This window comes from Dunckerocampus dactyliophorus, chromosome 14, assembly GCF_027744805.1.
Source record: "Dunckerocampus dactyliophorus isolate RoL2022-P2 chromosome 14, RoL_Ddac_1.1, whole genome shotgun sequence".
In the NCBI taxonomy this organism is placed as follows: Eukaryota; Metazoa; Chordata; class Actinopteri; order Syngnathiformes; family Syngnathidae; genus Dunckerocampus; species Dunckerocampus dactyliophorus.
Window position 1 is genome coordinate 24,672,487 of NC_072832.1, and position 24,014 is coordinate 24,696,500.

Below are 24,014 nucleotides of genomic sequence, written 5' to 3' on the forward strand. Positions count from 1 at the left end.
ACGGGCCATGTTCCGTGCCTCCATTGTCGAGGTGGCTGATCGGAGCTGTGGCCGTAAGGTGGTCGGTGCCTGTTGTGGCGGTAATCCCAGAACCCGTTGGTGGACACCAGTGGTATGGAATGCTGTCAAGCTAAAAAAGGAGTCCTATTGGGCCAAAAAGTGGGACTCCAGAGGCAGCTGATAGGTACCGGCAGGCCAAGCGGTCTGCAGCTCTCGCAGTTGCTGGGGCAAAAACTCAGACAGGGGAGGAGTCTGGACCATTCACCGTCTCACGAGGGGGAAGCAGTGTACAATCAACGTCATCATGTATGGTGGGGATGGTGTGCTGCTCACCTCGACTCGAGATGTTGTGGACCGGTGGAAGGAACACTTTGAAGACCTCCTCAATCTCATCGACACGTCTTCCAATTAGGAAGCAGTGCCTGGGGACTCCACAATGGGCTCTGCTATCTCTGGGGCTGAGGTTTCAGAGGTTGTTAAAAAGCTCCTCGGTGGCAGGGCCCCGGGAGTGGATGAGATTCGCCAGGAGTTCTGTAAGGCCCTGGTTGCTGTGGGCTTGTCTTGGTTGACTATGCAGCATTGTGTGTTCGGGGGCAGTGCCTATGGTTTGGCAGACCAGGGTGGTGGTCCTCCTTACTACTGTAAGAAGGGAGACCAGAGGGGACGTTGCAACTATCATGGAATCACACTTCTCAGCCTTCATGGTAAGGTCTCTTTAGAAGTTCTGGAGAGGAGGATCCGCTGAATAGTTGAATCTCGGATTCAGGAGGAGCAGTGTGGTTTTCGCCCTGACTATGGAACTGTGGACCAGCTCGACACTCTCAGCAGGGTCCTTGAGGGTGCATGGGAGTTTGCCCAGCCAGGCGGCATGTGTTTTGTCGACTTGGAGAAGGCATTTGTGTTCCTCAAGGAATTCTGTCGGAAGTACTCCAGGAATATGGGGTACCGGATGACCTAATTCAGGCTGTTCATTCCCTGTATGACCGGTGTCGCATTGCCGACAATAAGTCAGACTTGTTTCTAGTGAGGGTTGGACTCTGCCAGGGCTGCCCTTTGTGACTGATTCTGTTCATTACTTTGATGGACAGAATTTCTAGGCGCAACCAGGGCATTGAGGAGTTCCGGTTTGGTGGCTGCCGGATTGGGCCTCTGCCTTTTGCAGATGATGTAGTCCTGCTGGCTTCACCGAGCCGTGACCTTCAACTCTCACTGGATCGGTTTGCAGTCGAGTGTGAAGCGGCTGGAATGAGAATCAGCGCTTCCAAGTCCGAGTCCATGGTTCTCTCTCAGAAAAGGGTGGCGTGCCATCTTCGGGTCGGGGATAAGATCCTGCCCCAAGTGGAAGAGTACCTCGGGGTCTTGTTCACGAGTGAGAGAAGGATGGAACGCGAGATGGACAGGTGAATTGGTGCGGTGTCTGCAGTGATGTGTACTCTGCATCGGTTTGTTGTGGTGAAGTGGGAGCTGAGTCGAAAGGCAAAGCTCTCAATTTACCGGTCGGTCTATGTTCCTACCCTCAACTATGATGACCGACCTCGGATAAGCAGAAGGAGATTGATGGATGGATGGATTATTATTAGAATTATATAATAGTTGTATACTCAAATTTGAAACAGGTGGTCCTCTGAGGATCACCACAACTGCAATGTGGCCCATGGTGAAAACGAGTTTGACGCCCCTCTCGTAGGTCCGCAGAATGTTGCTTGCTTATTATCATATTAGATTTTATATTTTTTGTGGCAATGTATAACTTAATACACAGCTTCAGTACGCCCAGTGGGTCATTAAAGCCAGAACCGCAACTGCTTCTATGGTAACTCGGCTAAGAAAGGCCAAACAATTTAAAAGAGCGACGCCCAGACAGCAAGATAAAAGTGGCTATAAACTATCAACTTTTTTCATTGTCATACGCTAAGAACACTGCTACATACCATTTAATTCCTGATGAGCGGGATCACACGATGTGACCAGAAAGGGGGCGTACCTCAGCACCAACAAGCAAGAGGTGGGGTGAATGACACCCTCCTCATTATATGGCGGCCCCTATAAAATGTAACATTGTAAAATACAAAAACAAAGACCCATCTCAATAGACAAATTAGGTCAAAATAGGTCAAATCTCTTCATGCAAATTTCTCACGAATGAACCGGCTCTAAGAGCACCACAGCGTGCTTAGCCCCGCCCCTCCACCTGCTCAGTGTGGACACTGAGACGCGGCCACACATCTTGACCAATGACGTTCGCCTTTAACAGAAAAAAACCCCAGAAAAAAAACAAGGGTGGGAATCTCTGAGGTCCTCACCATTCAATGCGATTACTATTCAGAGGCCTGCCATGCGATGATAAAACAATGCATCTTTTTTATGATCAATAGTTTGTCCATTTTTTTATGCCAAATTTTTTCTATATATAATTTCTTTTGTGTACTACTAAAACAAAGCATATTTGTAATGATCCCCAATTAAAATAAACATGAAAGATGAATTTACTTCCATTATCTTAACAATTGGAAGGTTATCTACCAACATATTTCCCATTGTACAGAAGCAGCAGGAAAAGTAAATTGCGCCAGTACAGCATGTATAAAATTAACACAAACTTCAGCATTTTCTGAATAACCAACATAAAAAAATCTGCCATTATTCGTATTGGCACCTGTATGGCTTTCATTCATTCCTCTCGTTTGTAGCACATGAGATGCTAGCTTCCAGTCATCAGTAATGAAGTCGCCGTTACGGTGACATAACAGCGCCTTTTCCGAGTTGGGTGGAAAATTAGTTATCACCTGCTCGATGGTTCTCTGGTCGGCAGCCACTTCAGCTAGCTGTTTTTCCTCCTCATTCGAGCGGAAATGTGCTATGTGGTTTTTCATATTTGTTGTGTTCCCAAAACATTTGAAGCTTGTATGACAAAGCTTCCATATTGTCTGGCTCTTGTCCAGCTCATTTTTACCTTCAACTATGCGAAAGCCAAAGTGCTTCCAGACGCTCGCTTTAAATCCAGCGGGTGCGGGTCGGAGTTCACAATCAGCCATTCTGGCAGCGTCTTAGGTGCACCACCATAAACTGTCCAGGGGGAACTTCTGCTTTCCTTCCTTTTGTTCCGTGGTATCTTATGCCAAGATGCCACTGCATAAATGAGAATTTAAAAAAATACCCACAATGCTCCAGCAACTTCTCACTTCTTTGGCAGGCGATGTAATCCGTGATAATTCAAATCACAGCGACAGTAGACACTAATAACTTTGGTCATGTTGCCAGAGCCATCTGTCAGGGCTTTGAAGCTAAATTTACCGATCAAAATACCCTTTTTTTCTCCATTTTTGCTCAGTATTTGCTCCCGTTTGTGGGTCCACAGTCGCTGCTACTTCCTCAAAGTACGGCGTCGGCCAAGGGTCAAACAGGACATGCGCACGTTAAACGGGCGTCAACAAAAAAAAAATAGTATCGGGGCTTTTTCTCCTTGTGGGTCCCTGGACTGTCTGTATTGTACAGACCTGCATTTAAGAATTGGACGATCCTGTGACTTTGTTCACAGAGAGAAAAGAGCAACCTTCTTTTTCATAAGAAGAAACACAGACTTTGCTAATTTAGTGTTTGACCAAGAAGGCGCAGAGAAAAGGAGAAGTGTCCTCGGACATCGGAGATAGCCGCTTACAGATGCAGCCTTTCTCCTTTTTATTTTTTCCATGACCGACGGCAACGACAGTTCCCACCTTTTGGAGTAAGAATTCTCCCCCAAACAGTCGATTTAAAAGAAGATTACTTTTGTCTTTTTCTTTTTTTCCTTTGGAGGCTTTTGTAGAAGCATTATGGTGTATTTTGTGCTGAAACAGAGACGGTGGCAGCGATCCACTTCTCTTTTTCAGACCACTTTTTGACACTTTCCAGTTTGGGACAATTTTTGGTTCGTATATGTAACTGGAGCTCATTTTAACATCTTTGAGAAAAAGTAATGTAAGTTTTTATCTTTATTTTAGAGGTGTTGTCCATGATGGATGTTAGCTTGGCTAACATCCTCCTCTCACCCACCTCCTCTATGGAGTCCAGTGGACAGTCCAGGACAGAGCTGGCTCTCCTAATCACCTTGTTGAGTCTCTTCCTGTCCCTGTCTGTGCTGCCTCCTCTCCAGCAGACCACAGCGTAGAAGATAGCCGAAGCTACCACAGTCATAGGAGGTTTGGAGGAGAGCCCTGCACACTCCAAAACACGTCCGTCTCCTCAGCAGGTGGAGGTGACTCTGGCCCTTCTTCTACAGGGTGTGGGTGTTATCAGTCCACTTCGGCTCTGCTAGCACTGTCCATCATACTGGCGTGCTGGTCAGTAGCCCCCCGATGCAAGCTATAGCCGGCACTTCCCTTCCCAAGCCTAGCATTCCTTACCCCCAGCTTTTTTCGGGTGAGACTGTTGCCTGTGAGCAAATCTTCATCATTGTTCACTAGTTTTTGACCTGCAGCCCTGCAGCCCTGAAATGTGACCGTGGTCAAGAGGAATCATGTGAACTCTAATGTGGTTCGACAAGCCCAGGAAAAAGGCGTAGAGGAGCGCTTGGGCAGTCCAGTCGCTCTCGGTAGCAAGAGTGCGGAACTCGATGACATAATCAGCTACCCGGCGTCGCCCCTGCCGCTGCTTGGGAGGGGAGCGGGCTGCCTCCCTGCCTGGACGATTGTTTTGAAAGATCTGCTCAAGGGCCTTGGAAAAGCTTGCATAGGTGGAACACACTGCGGAATGGCAGCTCCACTCTACAGGCGGGGATGTTTCGGGGTGCAGGTGGGTCCCCATGTAGCGGCTCATCGGCCAACCTCAAGATAACATCACATCGGGACAGCGCTAATGTGTCATGTGACTTGTCATGTGCCATCAGGGCCAGCAAAGCCTTCTCTGCTGGCCTAAACACAATCAGAGGAAAATTCCAGTATTTGTTCCATGAAATTGAATTAATTTATCCCTAATTGTGTATTATCTTCATTTCGTAGAGTATGTGTATGTTAGAGTTTTTTTTTCCAATCAGATTTTGGCTTCTATGTGTTGCTATGTCAGCGTAATCTGCCCAGGGCCTTCAGAATCAGGAGTGCTGGTCCATGTCGCTTAAACACTTATTAGGATGATGACGGCATTCCCATGAAAGATCAAATGCCTGTAAGACATCCGGCCCGAAGAACTCTATAAGCGGCGGCACCCTGGTTTCTATCTTCCTTCCTGTGGCCTCCGTGATGATCTTATTCAACACACCCACCATCCAGTTAAAGCCTAAAACATACACACATTTACTAGTACATATACTAGTACAAACAGGCCTGCTACTTCATAAACTAGTACACATACTGCTACATACGCCACCCATGTCCAAAATGCAGCCTGTGGGCCGTTTCCTCCCAAAAACAGCAAAAATATTAAAAAATCACGCAAAAATATAAAAAATCCTTGATTTTTCCGAATGCAACCTTTGTGGAAAAAGTTTGGACACCCCTGGCATACGCAGTGTTGTACAGTAACATTACATTGCACTTACGTTTCTGCTTCTTTCTACTTGACTATTTCTGCCTTGGGCCAACTTTTACGCTGGTGCCGAGCGCAGTCCACTAACCATCAGACGCCAGAGAAGGCTTTTAAGAAGAAAAACAGCTCTACAAGGCCACAAAATTGGCCATTTGGAATTTGCAAAAGAGCACCAAACATGGAACATTGAAAGGTGGAAGAAACTTTTATTCTCCCTTGACAGTTCTGATAGCTTCCAACGTTGCTAGCATGACAAGGAAATGTTTTCCACACGGTACGGCGGAAGGGGCGCCATCATGATCCTTTAATGGAACAATGGAGCTTTATGTTGTGCAGAGGCGTGAAACGGCAGCCAGATATGTTGTAGGGGGCATCCCTCATGACTGAAGGCCCTCGTCTGTGTGGTAATGACTGACGTTTTCAACAGGACAACACCGCACTTCACAAGGACTTCATCCAGAGGAATAAGCTCACTCTTTTGGACCATCCTGCGTGTTCCCCTTATCCAAATCCAATGGAGAACATTTGGGGATGGACAGCTAGGGAAGCTTACAAAAATGGGCATCAGTTCCAGACAGTGGATGCCCACCTGGAGCAACATTCCCACTAGCCTCCTGGAAAGACCAGCATCAAGCATGCCCAAAGCCATTTTTCAGCTCATTAACAAGAATGGCACAGCTACTCATTACTCACTCCTTTTTTCACTCTCCTTTTTTTGGTCTTAAACTTCTGATCAGCAGATGAACAACCTATTTCATTTTAATGCTTGTTTTCAATAAATTGCTTACTCAAACATTTGTTTTGTCTCGCTCCCATTTCTTCTTTTCGCATTTTGAAGCTCTACTGAGACCCTCCTTAAGATCCAACAGTGCAAAATGTACATTCCTGACATTTTTCAACTGGTCTTACTATCTTGAAGATGTCTTTATTTTTACTCAAGTGTGGTTTTTGACTACTTATTTTACGGTTCCTATGACTTCTTGTGTCGCTGGAATTCATCGTGGAAAGCAAAGGACGGGTTTCACGCCTTCATTCACTTACGGCGCATGTGACAATAAACCATATCTTATCTGCTTTTCCAGCCACTTTGATTTAAAAAGCAAGCTTGCCGCAAAGCAGCTGCAGCTTGCAAGGTTGTTAACATGTCAGGTATTATGTTCCAGCCCAAATGCTGCCATTCCAAAGTCACCTTTTGTGTGCTTGATGAAAGAAAGTATGCAAAAAGATACATGAAGAGTAAACATCACATCCAAAACAGGCTTTGTGACAACTCACCGCATTTGGGATAAGCCACCAGCATGACGTCGTCGTCCTCCGCCGTCACAGCCGCCAAAGCTCGGAGGTTCTCCTGGGGGCACAGGATGAGGGGGTAGAGGACCCCCTTGTACCTGTACAGCTTCTCCTCCTTCTTCATGGCCGTGGCCTGCTGCAGCCTGCTCTGTAGCCTTCTTGCAAAGTCCTCAGCGCTCATCCCTGATACCACACCACACACTCTCCTCACAATAATAAGTATTACGATAATAAATATGTGTGTGTGTGTGTGTGTGTGTGTGTTTGGCCAGGGTAGGAACCCCCTCCACACACACACACACACACACACACACACACGCAGAATCTACAGGAGAGAGAATTAGTGCTTAGCAACAAGTTTGTTATTTATCATCAGAACAAAAAACTTGACTTTTATGTCTGATTTTTATTTCATGTGCAAAGTTTACTGTATGTGTGTTAATACTTCATGTTTCGCTCCCTAGAGGCCCCTTGGGGGGCCCCTCACATGTTGCATGCTACCTTTCATGCTGCCTGTGAGACGGCATGTTCCACACACACACGCACACATGCACACACACACACAAATGCAGCTTATAGGGCAGAGGTGTCGGCCCGCCATATCAGTTAATGTGGCCCGTGAAAGCCTGGAAATAATGCACATCAAAAAGACACTTTATTTCATTATTTCATTATTTTAATATTATTTTATATATATATATAGTAAGTATTACATTTAAATTTTATTATTGTTATATTTTTTTTACATTTTTAATATAGCTCAATTATTTTTATTTTATTTATTGTTTATAATAATAAATAATACTTAACTATAATACAATTATATATACAATTATATATACAATTATAATACAATTATATATATATATGCTATTATACTATACAGTATATTATACTATATATATATATATTGTATATATATATATATATACAGTATATATATAAATATTATCTAATATTATTATTGTAAAAAAATATATTATAGAAAATGGATGGATGGAAGTAAATAATAATACCAAAAAAATGTAATAAAAAACACACAATGTATTTGTTGTCAATTTGGACAGAACAAGTCTTATTTTTGTTGTCAAATCCAATGTAATTTTTTTAAATTATTATTTTTTATTATTTATTAACTAATTATTGATATAATGATTAATTATCATTTATTATTAATAAAATTGTGATTATTAGAATGATACAATAGTTTCATACTCAAATTTGCTCTTCTTTCAATGTAAGTGTCTTGGTCAAACAATAGCAAGTGAAAATGATACACACAGGGCATGGCAAAACTTGCGTGTGTGTGGGTGGGTGTGTCTCTGGGGCGTGTCGGTGGTCACAGCGTCGGTCCGCCCAGATTCAAGCTAAAACCGCCACTGGCCACCGTACAAGTGTAATCAAGTAAGATGTACGGTGAAACCCTTGGGTATATGACCAGCACGGGGCAGTATAACATACAGACCGAACAGAAGAAGAAGAAGCGGATGCGGAAGTGGTAGCCATGGACTCGATGATGTCCACGTCCGCGGCTCTGTCGTACCACAATGTCGGGGACTTTTACCCCAGAAAGTTGGGGCCAAAACCGGACGTGGTGCCGTCCGGGGTGACCGAGAGGAAGGTCGGCCCGCTGGACAAGCTTGACATGGTGTCGGTGGACGTCATCAACGTCAACGAAGCCGGTTTGTTTTGCTAGCAAGCTAACTGCTAACAACACCCTAATCCCTCTGGCCGCTTCCTCACTGACAATTGTTGTTTTTCATCAAGAAACTGCACATTTGCTTGCAGACTTAAATAAGGGCTGGACTCGTTTAAAGTTACTGCATTGGTACCATACATATTTACTACCAAATTGTTAACCGGTAATTTGTATGCGTGTGTGTAGCCTTCTTCGTGAGGTACACTAGTAGGGGTGTTTAAACGTACTGAAAAAGAAAGAAAAAATGTCATTTTACCAGTGAAAAACGCTGTTATTTGCACGACCTTGGGTCTTTTTTGTTTTCCCCCCCCACATTTCTATCCAACTAATCCAACTTTTTTCTCTTAATATTTCGACTTTATTCTCGTAAAATTGTAGCTGTTTTTTTCTTCCATTTTTGATTTATTGATTTTTAAAATTTTCAAATTATGAATTTATTCCCCTAAAATTGTGACTTTTTTTTACTTGTTTGAAAATTACTTTTTTGTTTTAATATTTTCACTTTATTCCAAAAAATTATTTTTCGCCAAACAAAATGTTCCGTTCAAAACTTTGTTTTGTTTGTTTCGCATAAAATTACAACTTAAAAAAAAATTATAATATTTTTAATAATATTTTCAATTTAATATTTAAACTCCAAGCTACTAAAATTACATAATTTTTCCTCATAATATTACGAGTTTCTTCTCATAAGATCTGACTTTTTCTTTTATATATTTTTGACTTTGTTCTGATAGGGGTTTTTTTCGTAATATTAAGACTTTATTCCCATAATATTATAATTTCTTTCCTCTTTCTAATTTTCCAAAAATTTCAATTTTAGGTTTTGTTTGTTCCTTATAACATTGCGACTTTAAAAACAATATATTTTTAATGTAATATTTTTACGCCATGCTACTAAAATGATGTTATTTTCCCTCATAATATTATGAGTTTATTCTCGTAGAATTGTGACTTGTTAAAATCAGACTTTTTTTTTCTTAACATTTTGATATTTTTTACCCCAACCAAAAGTTCCAAAAATTGCGACGTGGTTTTGTTTGTTTCTCATAATATTATGACTTTTTAAAAAATATCCTATTTTCCATGTAATATTTCAAATCCATGAGAGTTTATTCTCGTAGATTGCAACTTTTTTTGGTTATTACAATCTGACTTTTTTCTCTTAATATTTTGACTTCATTCTTGTAAAGTTACAGCAGTTTTTTTCCCCATTTGTGATGTTTTTTTTTCTTAATATGTCAATTCTTCATTTCCTCTTAAACAATGTTCATACATTTTCTTTTCCTAATATTATGACTTTATTCCCATAATATTTAGACTTTACAGTATTCCCAAAATATTATATATTTTATCCTCATCGTAATTTTCCAAACATTACAATGTTATGTTTTGTTTGTTTGTCATAATATTGCGTCTTTTTAAAAAAATAACATCTTTTTAATTTAATATTTCAATTCCATGCTACCAAAATGACCTTATTTTTCCTCATAATGTTACGAGTTTATTCTCGTAAGAGCTGACTTTTTCTTTTAATATTTTGACTTTATTCTCGCGATATCATAACTTTTTCCACTCCTTAATTTTCCAAAAATTACAACTTTATTCTATATTTTGTTTTGTTTCTCAAAATATTTTTGAAAAATATATTTTTTAAATATTTAAACTTTATGCTACTATAATGATATTTTTCATCATGATATTACAACTTTTTTCTCTTCATATTTTTAGTTTTTTGAGTTTATGTTGATTTAATTTTTGTAGTTTTCTTGTTATGTTATATTTTTTGAATGTGCAGCGGGCTGCAAATGGCGCCCAGGCCGCACTTTGGACACCCCTGAGGTACGTCATCTAATTGCGGGCAATACAAGAAGTGTAGCAGACGTTTTATTCCATCTATGACGTTCATGTGGAATTATTTCTTTAACACACTTGTACAAGTATTCATTAGTCATGCAAACTATGTCCTCTCATGTCCTCAGACTTGCCCGTGCACAGGAAGAAGCAGGACACGTACGTCTTGGTGAGTGTCTTCTGCATCGTCTTTTTAACGTCTGCTGCACACAAAGCATTGAATACTTGAGTTTGCTTGCTGGAACGCGTCACGCCGCAGCTGCGTGCAGTGCCCCGGCAGGCCTCTAAGGTGGCGATGCAAAACAAGCTGCGCGTCCACAGCACACACTTCCTGTAAAAATGTTGGCCTCTTTGGGCTTTGTTTGGCGTTTTGCAGGGCACCATTCATCCCTTCAGGAAGACGCACAGGTCACTTCCTGGAAAACTCCTGCAAGAATTCCGATTGGTCGCGTCAGATAGACGGGTAAGTCTGATACTTCTGTCTGTATGCTTGAATAAGAACGTATACAATGAATAGATGACTGACATTGCACACTTAGTAGAAATGGCAGGAGGAACCCAGGTCCCACTGCACCAGCGTAGGTTCTGACAATGGGTCCAAGGATTTCATCCTGATACCTAATAGCAGTCAGGGTGCCGTTATCTAACCTGTAGAGGTCTGTGCATCCTTCCAGGGATATGCCTCCCCAGACCATCACTGACCCACCACCAAACCGGTCATGCTGAATGATGTTGCAGGCAGCATAACGTTCTCCACGGCATCTCCAGACCCTTTCACGTCTGTCGCATGTGCTCAGGTTGAACTTGCTCTCATCACGGAAGAGCACAGGGCACCAGTGGTGTAGTTGCCAATTCTGGTGGTCTATGGCAAATGCCAGTCGAGCTCTACGGTGCTGGGCAGTGAGCACAGGGCCCACTACAGGACGTCGGGCCCTCAGGCCACCCTCATGGAGCCTGTTTCTGATTGTTTGGTCAGAAACATTCACACCAGTGGCGTGCTGGAGGTCATTTTGTAGGGCTCTGGCAGTGCTCATCCTGTTCCTCCTTGCACAAAGGAGCAGATACCGATCCTGCTGAGGGTTGAAGGACCTTCTACGGCCCTGTCCAGCTCTCCTGGAGTAACTACCAGTCTGCTGGAATCTCCTCCATGCTCTTGAGACTGTGCTGGGAGACACAGCAAACCTTCTTACAACGGCACGTATTGATGTGCCATCCTGGAGGAGTTGGACTACTTGTGCAACCTCTGTAGCGTCCAGGTACCGCATTATGCTATCAACAGAGATGTTGATCCAAGCCAAATGAAAAACTACAGCAGTAGAAAGTCAGTCAGTAAAAAATCAGCCAAAAGAGATGAGGAGGGAAAAAAAGTATCAGTGGCCTCAACCTGGAAAACCATTGCTGTTTTGGGGGCTGTCTCATTGTTGCCCCTCTGAAGCACCTGTTGTTGATTTCATTCACAACAAAGCAGCTGCAACTGATTAACAACCCCCTCTGCTACTTAACTGACCAGATCAATATCCCAGAAGTTTGATTGACTGATAGGTTGCTAAACTCTGATTAAAAAGTGTTTTTTTGAGATATATATACAGTCAAACTTGTCTATAGCGGCCACTAGAGGGAGTCTGCAAAAGTGGCTGCTATAGACAGGTGGCCTCTATAGACAGGTTGGCGTCCAGTTTGAATGTTGACCAGTAGAGGGAAAAAAAGAAAAAAAAGGGGGAAAAAAATAATAATAATGTTGACCAGTAGAGGGCACTGCGGACTGCGGATAAAAGTTGTACAGCACTACTAGGCTTGTTATTATCATGGTTCATGGTTTTAATTCATCCTGAACATGCATGAGTCAAACACATCACATCACATAGTACAATTCACAATTTTGCATGTCCAAAAAGGAGTAGGAAGAAGCAGAACTTATTTAATCCTACCCCTCATCAGTTTCACATTGGTTGCAATACATTTATTCACCTCTTGTTCTTCCAAGTGTACTTTGTAGGTCTACATGACAATGTAGTGCAATCATAGCCAAGGTTTTTACTTCCTAAAAGGAAGCTAGAGGCTTAATAATAACTGATAGAATATATCCACGACCCACAGAACAAAGCTGTGCTAGTAATGTCTTACGCTTGTTTTTAATATTTTACTTTTTATACGGCAGAGTGTCATTACAGCTTTAGTTCATCAGGAAGTGACGGGAAGTGACGGTGGGCATCCCGAGCAGGCTAGCTGTGAGTTTGGAGAGAGTTGGGAAGTGTGTTTATGTTGGTGTGGATGTAAAGTCCTGCAGTGTTCTCCGCTGTTAATAAAGCCATTAAAGTGCATCGGCGACGTGAGTCTCTCCTTCCCCACAACAAGCGGCATTACAGTATTGACACACATTGTGCACATTGTCTCACACCAGGAAATAAACGGTGTCACTTGTTACAGGCATTGCCTGGACAGCTATGTAGTGGGGCTTGTTTAACCTTTGCCTTGTGGGCAAGCAGGAAGGAGAGACGATGCTGAGAGATGTGTGTGTGTTCTGAGCTGCTGTCTGGTGGCCGCGTTCAATAAATAAAGTTGGCAGAAGCAACAGGAGAAGTTTCCTTGTTTGCTTCGGAGCTGAATAACACTGACAAGTTAACAGACTAGTAGCGAACGGAAAAGAAGACAGCTTTTTTTGTGTCGAATACAGAAGATGAGGACTTTAATGAATTTGTGGATGAGGATTGATCAAAAATAACGTGAGTACATTCTAAAATACTTCAATTAAGTACAACCGAACTCAGTTTTGCTCCCGCTGCCGCATGCATGCTAGCGTATGTTTTTAAAAATTTTTATTGTAGCGTCGCTGAGAGCACATCCTGTTCCCAGCCTACTTTGCAGTAATATTTTGGTGCAGATGCTCTTAAAGTTACATGTTTGACCAGGAAATAGCAAGCTCAAAAGAAGACGGCTTTTTTATGTGGAACAACTGACAGTTTGTGTGGATCTTGTGAATGAATGTGACTGAGCTAGGACTCAGTAATTAAAGTCTACACACGACGGCTTCATTGATTGAAAAACAAAACTTTTTCATGCATGAAGCTTCTACTTGAGTCGGTAATTTGGCCGCTATATGCAGGCAGATATTGACCAAGGGAGACAAAATGGGTGGCCGCTGGCCGCGTTGGACAGGTGACTGCTATACACAGGGTCTATAACATGTAAATTTGCTGCGGGGGATTTTTCAGTGGCTGCTATAGGCAGGTGGCCGTTCTATAAAGGTGGCCGCTAAGACAGGTTTGACTGTATATATATATATATATATATACACACAGTATATACAGTGAGGGTCATAAGTATTTGCACCCCCTGCGATTTTGCAAGTTCTCCCACTTAGAAAATAGGGAGAGATCTGAAATGTTCATCATAGATGCATTTCCACTCTCAGAGACATAATCTAAAAACAAAAATCCGGAAATCACATTGTATGATTTTTTTTAATGATTTATTTGTAAATTACAATGGTTCATAAGTATTTGCACCCTTGAGATAATCAGTGCTAATATTTAGTGCAGAAGCCGTTGTTTGCAGTTACAGAGGTCAAACGTTTCCTGTAGTTCCTCACCAGGTTTGCACATACAGCAACAGGGATTTTGGCCCACTCCTCTACACAAATCCTCTCTAGATCTGTCAGGTTTCGGGGCTGTCGCTGAGCAACACGAAGTTTCAGCTCCCTCCAAAGATTTTCTAGTGGATTTAGGTCTGGAGACTGGCGAGGCCACTCCAGAACCTTGATATGCTTCTTATGCAGCCGCTCCTTGGTCATCTTGGCTGTGTGCTTCGGATCGTTGTCATGTTGGAAGATCTAGCCACGACTCATCTTCAATGCTCTGGCTGAGGGAAGGAGGTTGTTGTCCAAAATCTGACAATACATGGCCCCATTCATCCTGTGTTTATTACAGTACAATCGTCCTGTCCCCTTTGCCGAAAAGCACCCCCAAAGCATGATGTTTCCACCCCCATACTTAACAGTAGGGATGGTGTTCTTGGGATGCAACTCAGCCTTCTTTTTCCTCCACACACAACAAGTGGAGTTTGCACCAAAAAGCTCCATTTTTGTTTCATCTGACCACATGACATTCTCCCATGACCCCTCTGGATCATTCAGATGGTCCCTGGCAAACTTTAGACGAGCCCGCACATGTGCTGACTTCAACAGGGGAACCTTCAGTGCACTGCATGATTTTAAACCATTACGCCGTAGTGTTCTACTGACAGTAGACTTTGAAACCGTGGTTCCAGCTCTCTTCAGGTCATTGACCAGCCCCTACCGTGTAATTCTGGGCTGATTTATCACTTTTCTAATCATGAGTGATGCCCCACGAGCAGAGATCTTACATGGAGCCCCAGTCTGAAGTAGATTAGCAGTCATGTTTAGCCTTTTCCATTTTCTAACAATTGCAGCAACTGTTGATTTATCCTCACCAAGCTGCTTTCCAATTGTTCCATAGCCTTTTCCAGCTTTGTGGATCTCTACTATTTTGTCTCTGGTGTCTTTGGAAAGCTCTCTTGTCTTGCCCATGGTAGCAGTTGGATTATGACTGTGGGGTGCACAGGTGACATTAGTGAGCTCAAAGTGGTGGTAGGTGGGTGGTTACTCGTGGGGTAAAGGTGGACTTTTTTACGGTGGACTGAGAGTCAAAATTATTGCTGATTCTCAAGGGTTCAAATACTTATGAACCATAGTAATTTACAAATAAATCATAAAAAAATCATACAATGTGATTTCCGGATTTTTTTTTAGATTATGTGTCTAAGAGTGGAAATGCATCTATGATGAACATTTCAGATCTCTCCCTATTTTCTAAGTGGGAGAACTTGCAAAATCGCAGGGGGTGCAAATACTTATGACCCTCACTGTGTGTGTGTGTGTGTGTGTGTGTATATATGTATATGCATATATATATATACAGTATATATGTATGTATGTATGTATATATACTGTATGTATGTGTGTGTGTGTGTGTATTATTTTGATAAGCATGCACTGTGCCTTACTGGCACTTGTCCAGTGACCAACACGTCTTGTGTTGACTTTCACTTTGTTTTTTATTGTTTTCTTACCTGTAAAGTTATGAAATCGGCCATGGCATGTACCATATGATAGAGTGGAAAAAAAGTTCTTCTCCCATTCCGTGTGGAAGTGGTATGTATTTGGCTTCTTAAATTTAGAAGAAATAAGTTTCAGGCTCACTGGTTAGCTCGCTGGCTTGCTAGCTAGCAGCTGTCTCGAGTCCCTGCAGGGTGCCACACATGGGAGGCGACATCATCTCTACTCCATTCATTTTCAGTGGAACCCGCGCGATAGAGTGATTATTACGAGTCACCGTCCAGCCAAGCAACACGTGAAATTTGTGCATTTGAAAGTTTGTGCTCATGCATGTCAACGTGCGCACGCTGGCTTGCGACGCGATCCCCGAAAGTTGAAAAATGTTTAACTTTTCATGGCTGTCGCCCAGACGAGGACCAATCAGCGGGAGTTTCATTTATCAAGCAATGAGTGGACAGGATATAAAGAAAAACCAGCGGCATGGGAACACGCTGGCGCCAGAGTAAACATATCGGGCAAGTTTACATGAATTTACATGGACATTTATGTAAGTTTATCTTCAATACTAGTGAGATTCGGTACTAGCAAGAGTACTCGATCAACACTGGCCTATTTTCCTCCTCGGAACTACTTTGATACCCTCAAATTCCCTCCACATCTGGCAGCCAATCAAAGCCATGGGGAACTTGTAATTCGCTCTGGATGTGAACACGTCGCTAACCGGTGTAGCTGGTCACAGTCGCTCGTCGCCTCCCTTTGTGCAGAGTTTGCTGCGCATTGGCGATGAGTTTCGCAAGTCGTGGTTGTTTTTCATCTCCCGTGTATGCCGCCCCTTTAGAGTTGCGCAGTGTGAAATAAACAATGAATAATAGGAGTATAAAGGTGACTATAGGGGTGTTATTTCATGTCTACAGGGCTCTAATAATGTTAAAACTGGCATTTAGAAAGTCATTTACCAATAAATGAATGCATGGCCTGTACGTAACAAGGTGTCAGTAAAAGTGCATCAGGACAAAAGTGTCATGTTAAAGTCCACACACACGTGTGTGTTTGTGTTGGTCTTTGGAGTGTTATCCAGGCTAAGCACACACAGGCGTGGGTGGGGGGGAGTCTGACTTCCACATAGAGCCGTGGATTGAATTACCAAAGCGTCCCATGCAGCTTAGTGGACAAGCAGCTTCAGACGCAGTGAAAGTGGAGATGTGTCATGTGACAGTCGTGGTGTTGTGTATCGTCAAAGCATGGAGGCCGACTGTCGAGAGCATTAATTTCACCTATTCATCCTCAACATGGACCACACGGTGGCGATGATGCTGTTCCACGGTATGCGGCGGCCACCAGAAGGGGGCAGCACAGCGCCAGGCTGTAACGTCTCTCCTCAGGGCGCTGTGCGTACGTGAAGGGTGGGTGGGGGTTGGGGCGGTGTTGTGTCCGAGCAGTGCCTCTCTTGTTTGCCCACACACGCACGCACGGGCGTGCACGTGGCCGGCTAGTGCTGTCACCAGACGCCTCAGCGCTGTCATAACACGGCGCACGCCGTAATTGTAGATTTCACAGCACTCTGCTCTGCTAGCAACAACATATGAGGCCCACGCGATGTGACAGGCCGACGCTCCCACGTGCACACTCGTGCGTGCGCGCGCACACACACACACCTTCCCTTGTTCTAGTTCTTGTTTCTCCTCCGTCTGACACAGAAAACCACTCAGTGGCCTCTGCTGAGCCAAGCGTCTTTCTTCTTCTTCTTCTTGAAAGTGAAACTGAATCAGCTCGCCGGCGTCCATCTTGAACGTTTTTGTGTGTACTTTGTGCCCGTGACCTTCCCCAGAGCCATTTTGAACTTGAGCACACACACACACACACACACACACAGACACAGACACAGACACAGGCAGGCAAGGGAGCGGGCCGATTATTCATCCAAATCCCCGGCACAGCGGGTCGAGCGCAGGGCAGGAAGTCACCCCCAGTCCAGTGGGTTTGTAGGTTTGGATGCAGATTAGAGCGCCGCTGGTCACCTGCCAAACGGCCTCAACTGTGACGGGGGAAACCCTGCTGATGACGCCTCAGCCCGATGAGGAGTGTCTACTTTGTTCAGCAACAAGTAGTCGCTCCAGATCTGTGATATCGTAACGCTTCGGCGTTGGGGCATGGTCACGTGATCACAGTAGCAGTGTGTAATATGTTTTTTCATCGTTTGTTTTCTTTGTTGCAGTCATGGAGGATCCTGCTTTTTGGCTCCCTCAACCTGCTGTGCACCGCCTGTCTGCTCATGTGGTGCAGCTCCACCAACAGCATGGGTGAGCACCACGTGCACGCTCACATGCACACGTAACAGGTGGAAACTCCTGCCTTCACACACACAATAAAGCACTCGACACACTCACACAACATTCATAATTGATTTCAGTGTTATACAGCATTGGGGTGACGGGTGTGTGTGTGTGTGTGTGTGTGTGTGTGGGGGGGGGGGATTGCTTACAAATATCAACACACATGCAACATAGCTGACTGTAATGCGATCGCTCCTCTACAGTCCAGACCAGGGGTCACCAACATTTTTCCTTGTGAGAGCTACTTTTACAAAATGAAAATGGCCAAGAGCTACTCATTTTTGGAACATTTATTTTCAGAGCTTATTTTGCTCTGAAAATAAATGTCGTTGGTCCAGAGTGTAGCGTCCACGGTTGCATTTCCCAAACGTGTTCATCATGTAAAGCAATAGAAATGATCCACACCATCTAAATGAAGACGTCATTTCAATATGTTTGGTCTGTCACTCCACTGCTTCGAGCTGGCTGGGGCGGCTGACGTCACTTAAAGGAAAAGTGCACTTTTTGGGGGGGAATTTTGCCCCAATCATCCACAATCCTTATGTGAGACATGAACACACATGCCATTCTCTTTTCTGTGCGTTCTAAAGATATAAAAAATGCTATAGAGAGGCAGCTAAGAATGCACATAATGGGACGCACCTATTCCTCCTTCTGAAAAACCCTTCAAAAAACGCCAGCAGTGCTCCCTTTACATAATGTGACTTGCATATTAACCAAGCTACAGTGACGTTGTTATTATTATTATTATTATTATTATTATTATTATTATTATGTTATTAACATTGTTACACCCACCACACACTTGCTCACAATGCCTCAGGCCGCTAGTGAAAGGTAACGCTACACATTGGAGCTGCCACCACTGCTGCTGTGTTTTTTTTTTTTTAGTTTGGTAAGTTAACGCTAGGTGTAGCATTCCTTTCTATGTTGCTATGTGAAATCAATGCACCCAGGAAGGAAGTTCCACTAATGCTTAAAATGAGTTACAACATGCTCACAGCATGGATAGAAAACCATAAAACCTTGTTGGAACTTTTAATAGCGGCCCTTCTAGGTGGAATAGGTGTATCCCATTATGGGCATTAATACCTGCCTCTTTTTAGCTGTTTCTATAGCTTTAGAATGCACAGAAAAGAGAAAGACGTGTATGTTCAGGTCTAAACATAAGGATTGTGGACGATGGGCAAAATTCCCAAAAAAAAGTGCACTTTTCCTTGAAGGCAACCAGGCTGCTTTGTCGCCTCTGTGCACCTCGAAGGTTACTATGTCATGCTGTGGGGGCATGCACTTTCCCTAACAATATGACACAATACCAGCACACAGAACCACAGTGCTCATTTATTATTATTATTATTATTAGAGATGCACGATATCTTTTTTTCAAACTCATAACTTTGTGCTTCTAAAGACCGATATGGTACTGATATGGAACTTTTTTTATATGTACATTTTTTACATTTTGATTTAACTGTAGTTTGTGCACACCCTAAGGTAAGAAGTGCTGGAACAAATTAGAATTTCATTGTTGATTTGTCCTAATGAAATATGAGATTTACTACCACATCACTACTATCAGGAGAACCAGAGTATAGAGCAGGAGGAGCCACCTGCTGTGGCCCAGCAAGGTGCACTGTATTCGGGCACACGCTTCGAGCAGCCGGTGTGGTGCCACGGAGGCCTCTGGCAAACCTTTTGCACTTTTCAAATGCCGCGGCGCTGGTGTTTCAGGTGGCTAAGGTTTTTTGTTTTTTTTTTCCTGCTCAATGTGTTTTGTTTTGTTTTGTTTTTTTTCTCCCTCATCACAGAGCATTTGTCACAACTAGCACGTGAAATGTCTTCCTCAGAAAGTGAACGTTTGTTTACAGGTGAGTTCAGGGGAATAACAATAGGCCCTTAACGCCACAGGCAGGAGAAAAAAGGAGTGCTTGATTTGCTCACCTGCACAGGACGGGGAACCTCGCCCCATTGGAGCGTTATTTATTTTTTTTTAATTATGAGTTATCAGAGCTATTTTTAATGTTATCAGATTTATTGGTATGACATTATAATTCCCTCATATCCGCCCAATAATTATCCTGCACGCCTAATTATTATTATTATTAATAACGATGTATTAGCAGTGCAACAACATCAGTAATCAGTGGTTAATTGCTTTGTTTATGAATGAACATCCAGTACATGTGACTGATTGTGTTGTGTTGTATGTAATGTTGTGTTAGGATGATGATGACGTGTTTGTCACATTGAACACAACTGGACTGCTTGATTTGATGAAGATGTGTGTGTGTGTGCGCGCACATCACTCGCCTCCAGTGCATTGCGCCCTCAGTGTAAATGAAGCATAACGCACATAGGGACACGCCCCCTTTTTGCAAGTCTAATGTGCTGGAGTGCAGCTGGCGTAGTCGAGTATGTACGTTGTATACATGCCTGCATGTGCATGACGGCACATATGTACACACTGCACTCTCTGGCCCATTAACTCGTTGAAAATACATGTAAACAACACACACACACACACACACAGTGGTGAGTGCATTGAGAGGTCAACTCTTGATTGACATGCTGAGAGATTATCACACTTACAACCTCTGATCCTATTTCCTGTGTGTGTTTGTGTGTAACTAACTGGCGACATGTCAGAATAGGATACTTCCTCAGGGCCTACGACAAAGACAAGACATTTTACAATACACCCACCGCATTTTCACAAGGAGCAAAAACTTTGATATTATCATATCAGAAGAACACTGACATTCACATGAAAAAATCTAAAGATACAACTTACTCACTTCCGATGCCGATATTGCAGCCATGAATATTGTCCTATACCGATTATACGGTGAGAGAGAATTTACGGATAAAAGAACTACAGTTCCTATAAAGCTTAGCGTACAGCTTCAGGAACAAGTGGAGTGTTCCCTCGCTCTGTCGTCGTTCACCTTTCGTGGATTTTGCTGTTTCTCTGATTTTTGTTAAAGTGCTTCCTTTTTTTTTATTACAGCGTATGAACGCTGTTACAGGCCGAGCCTGGCCCTTTAAGAATAATTGCATTGTGGGAAGTTGAGTGTCTATCTCTTCCCTCTCTCGTATGTCTGCGCCGCACATTGTTTTCTGCATCCTGATTGGCTGTAGACTATTGTCAATCAATCTTCCTCGTGCCATCCTGCCATGTCTCCTGTGTCATCGCTAGCTTGCTTGCTTTCTAGCTTGAAAATGAATCTTCGGTTCTCTGCAGCAATATGTTTGAACAAGGATACAAAAACGCTACAGTACAGCGAAACGGCACCAGGACGAAAAGGCACGGTCGGTCACATTAGTGAAATATGCGTGAGTGACTTAATAATTTCTTGTGTTGATCATTAAGGTTGCTGACTAAAATTCAAACAAAGGGTTCAAACGAGAGAAATGTGAGCAAATATTATTGCCTGTCAGAGAAAAGTGTATAAAGTGTTGGTGGGGTTTTGCAGCTTTAAAGCCATTATATAATAATGGTGGTTTTGATCTGTCAAATCTTATGTAAGTTTGGCCAAGTGGTTTGGAAAGGCCAGACTACTGCGTGATGAAGAGGACAGCTCAAGTTAAATGGCTAATCTGCCTCAAGACGAGAGAGAGAGAGAGATGCTGAAAAAGACAACTTTGGAGGTTTTAGTTCTCAGGAGGAGGATGAAGATGGAGATGAATGACTTTTTCTGGTAGGCTACTGTTTAACTAGTAGTATTAAATTCAATGTTTTGCGCAGTTTGGAAAAAAGCCTTTTATTTAGTCGGAAGTTTAAAAAAAACTTCCTGTGCAGTAAATATCTCATGTGCCGTTTTAGTAAATGGAACGGATGACTGGGTGAAAAGGATGTAATCCAAAAGGCACACCTTCGTGTGGCGCTGTGAACGGACACGCAGACGGAACCACGTGACACGCCAAACTATAGAAGAAGAAAGAACAAATGCGCATAAGTTTGTCGTCTTCCGCTTTCCAAGGCTCATCTAGACTTACAACGAAGTGGAATTACTTCTGTGAGTCATTTTGGAGAATGAGACAACAAAATACCAGGAGAATGTGGACTGGGGTGAGTCATGCCAGTCCAAATATTCTGATATGATGTTGGTTTGTTGTCAGAGTTCACTTGTGGTCACGAGACGGCAATGGGTCTGTAACGTCAGCAGTTTCTCTTGCTGATGTGCGATACCACTGATATAGTTTCCGATCTGATACTGAGTAAAATTAAGGCTAGTATCGGCGATAGTGATCCGATACCGATACTTTGTGCAAATTGACCAGCCGTGTGTTGTAAATTTTAAAAAGTTGTCTGTTTCATAGCAAGGCCTGAAGAATACATTGAATAAATTCATTTATTGAATAAAAAAATCAATTTCAATAAATTAATGATTTTAATAATGAAAGTATTTATTTCCTAAGTATACTGAGGTGATTTTACAGTATAGCCAAGATTAAGTCATTCAATCCCAGCCATTTTTCAAAAGACAACCTCTTCAGTACCGGCCATGTTAGATGATTTTGACTGATCTTTTAAGGCACACGGAATATTGTGTTCTATGGCTATATGAACATGGAACCCACCAAAAGAAAGATTAGACTCCCGTCTTTCATCAGGAAAAAAGTTTCTTTCAACTTTTTTCCGTTCTTTAGTAATCAGCAGTAAAACATCGGTAAGTTTTTAGGAAAATAGCAGTTCCCGACGAGAAAAGGGAGAAATCCAGCTACAGTTCAAGCATCACTTTCACTTTGACACAAAATATTTTTTGCTTTTGTAACAGCTCAAATATAAACATTAAACAGCTATACCAACATAAACAACACTTTTTATTTTATTTTTTTTTATGTCATGCCATGTGTGTTTCACCTTCCTCTCATGACCCCTGCCGAGCTCTTATCAAATGCAATTCTTCGTTTTTACTGCATTAAAATTGTTCTTAAACCTAATCCATTGGTGAGCAGTTGCATCGGTACCTTCTCTCACGCAAAAAAGACGTATAAATACGTAGTTGGGATCGGGCGTTTGGGTTTATAAGAATGTATAACTGGGTTTTTGATATTGGATGAGTAAATGTACAATAACAGAAAAAACAGAACAATATCATATAAAATACAGTATGTGAAAATGTTGTTTTAAACAGTAAAAAAACACTGAGAAAAATGATAAAACCATTAAAATAAATTATTATTAACAACTATACGAATGAAAACTTTCTTCACACTTCACAGATGGCTTCATTTGTTCGTTCATTCACAGACAAACATTACCTCAAATGACTGAAGTGTCAAAAGTATCGATATTTTGATGTTAGAGCATGAAGAGCTGGCATCGGAACAATGGATATTTCAGTATCGAGCCGCACATCACTAGTTTTGCTTGTCCACACGGAAACGACGAGCTGGCGTTTTCACATTTTCACGCTCTGGAAGTACAGTTTCCGTGTGGATGAAAGGCCGAAAGCATAAAATACTTTGCCGTTTTGACCTGAAACCTTTCCGTGTGGATAGCCCCCTTAGATGCAGGGGTGTGGGGGTGTTGTTGATGTATTGGATTGCAAACACCAATAAGGGTAACTTTTTATTTGTCAAAGTGATTACCAGACAGACAGTCTCATCAAGGAGCAGCTTGCTTTGGGCTTGAGGTGAGCTCAAGTTAACTGTGCGTGTGTGTGCACGTGTGTGTGTGTGCACGTGTGTGTGTCAAAGTGCTGTTTAAGCAGAGCTGTTGCATTGTTACTGAAACATAAGCTGATGATGATTCTACAGAACTGCGTGTGTTTGGCTGGTCCTGTATCAAATTGTGCAGTGAACAACTATATCAGCTTTCAGTATTTTACAACACAGCAGCTTTTTGTCGACAAACACACACACACACACACACACACACACACACAAGCAGTTTAGGCACATTTGTGTGTGTGTGTGTGTGTGTGTGTGTGTGTGTGTGTGTGTGTGTGTGTGCGTGCGTGTGTGTGTGTCCATCTCGTCCACTCTGACAAACAGTGACAGTCTCCTCTTTGTGTCACTTACACCGTGTGTGTGCTTGCGTGTGTGTGTGTGTGTCTCAGTCACGTGTCTTTCTGCTGTCTCTCACCTCTGTCTGTCCTCTAAACATTCAGTCACACGTCCCCCTCACTTCCATCACGGTGGACACCATGGAGCTTCGCAGAGACGTTAGAAGTAGAAATGTCAACATGACACAGTGTGTGCGCGCCGTGACCAGTCAAGTTGTTTGTGACGATGAACGTTTTTATTGACATGATACGAC

At 42.7% G+C, this 24,014-nt stretch overlaps 1 protein-coding gene across 2 annotated transcripts in view; it reads left to right on the forward strand.

Annotated features, from left to right (window-relative positions):
- The first annotated feature begins 8,256 nt into the window (after positions 1 to 8,256).
- The window catches only part of slc30a6 (solute carrier family 30 member 6), a 92,286-nt gene continuing 76,528 nt past the window's right edge, over positions 8,257 to 24,014 (forward strand). For both annotated transcript variants that reach the window (XR_008573750.1, XM_054799555.1), the window contains exons 1-4: positions 8,257 to 8,471; positions 10,471 to 10,511; positions 10,719 to 10,805; positions 17,632 to 17,716. Coding sequence is in view for 1 of the 2 variants with exons in the window: in XM_054799555.1 (XP_054655530.1) it covers positions 8,294 to 8,471; positions 10,471 to 10,511; positions 10,719 to 10,805; positions 17,632 to 17,716 (391 nt within the window). In the remaining variant the exon portion in view is untranslated. The remainder of the gene's footprint in view (positions 8,472 to 10,470; positions 10,512 to 10,718; positions 10,806 to 17,631; positions 17,717 to 24,014) is intronic.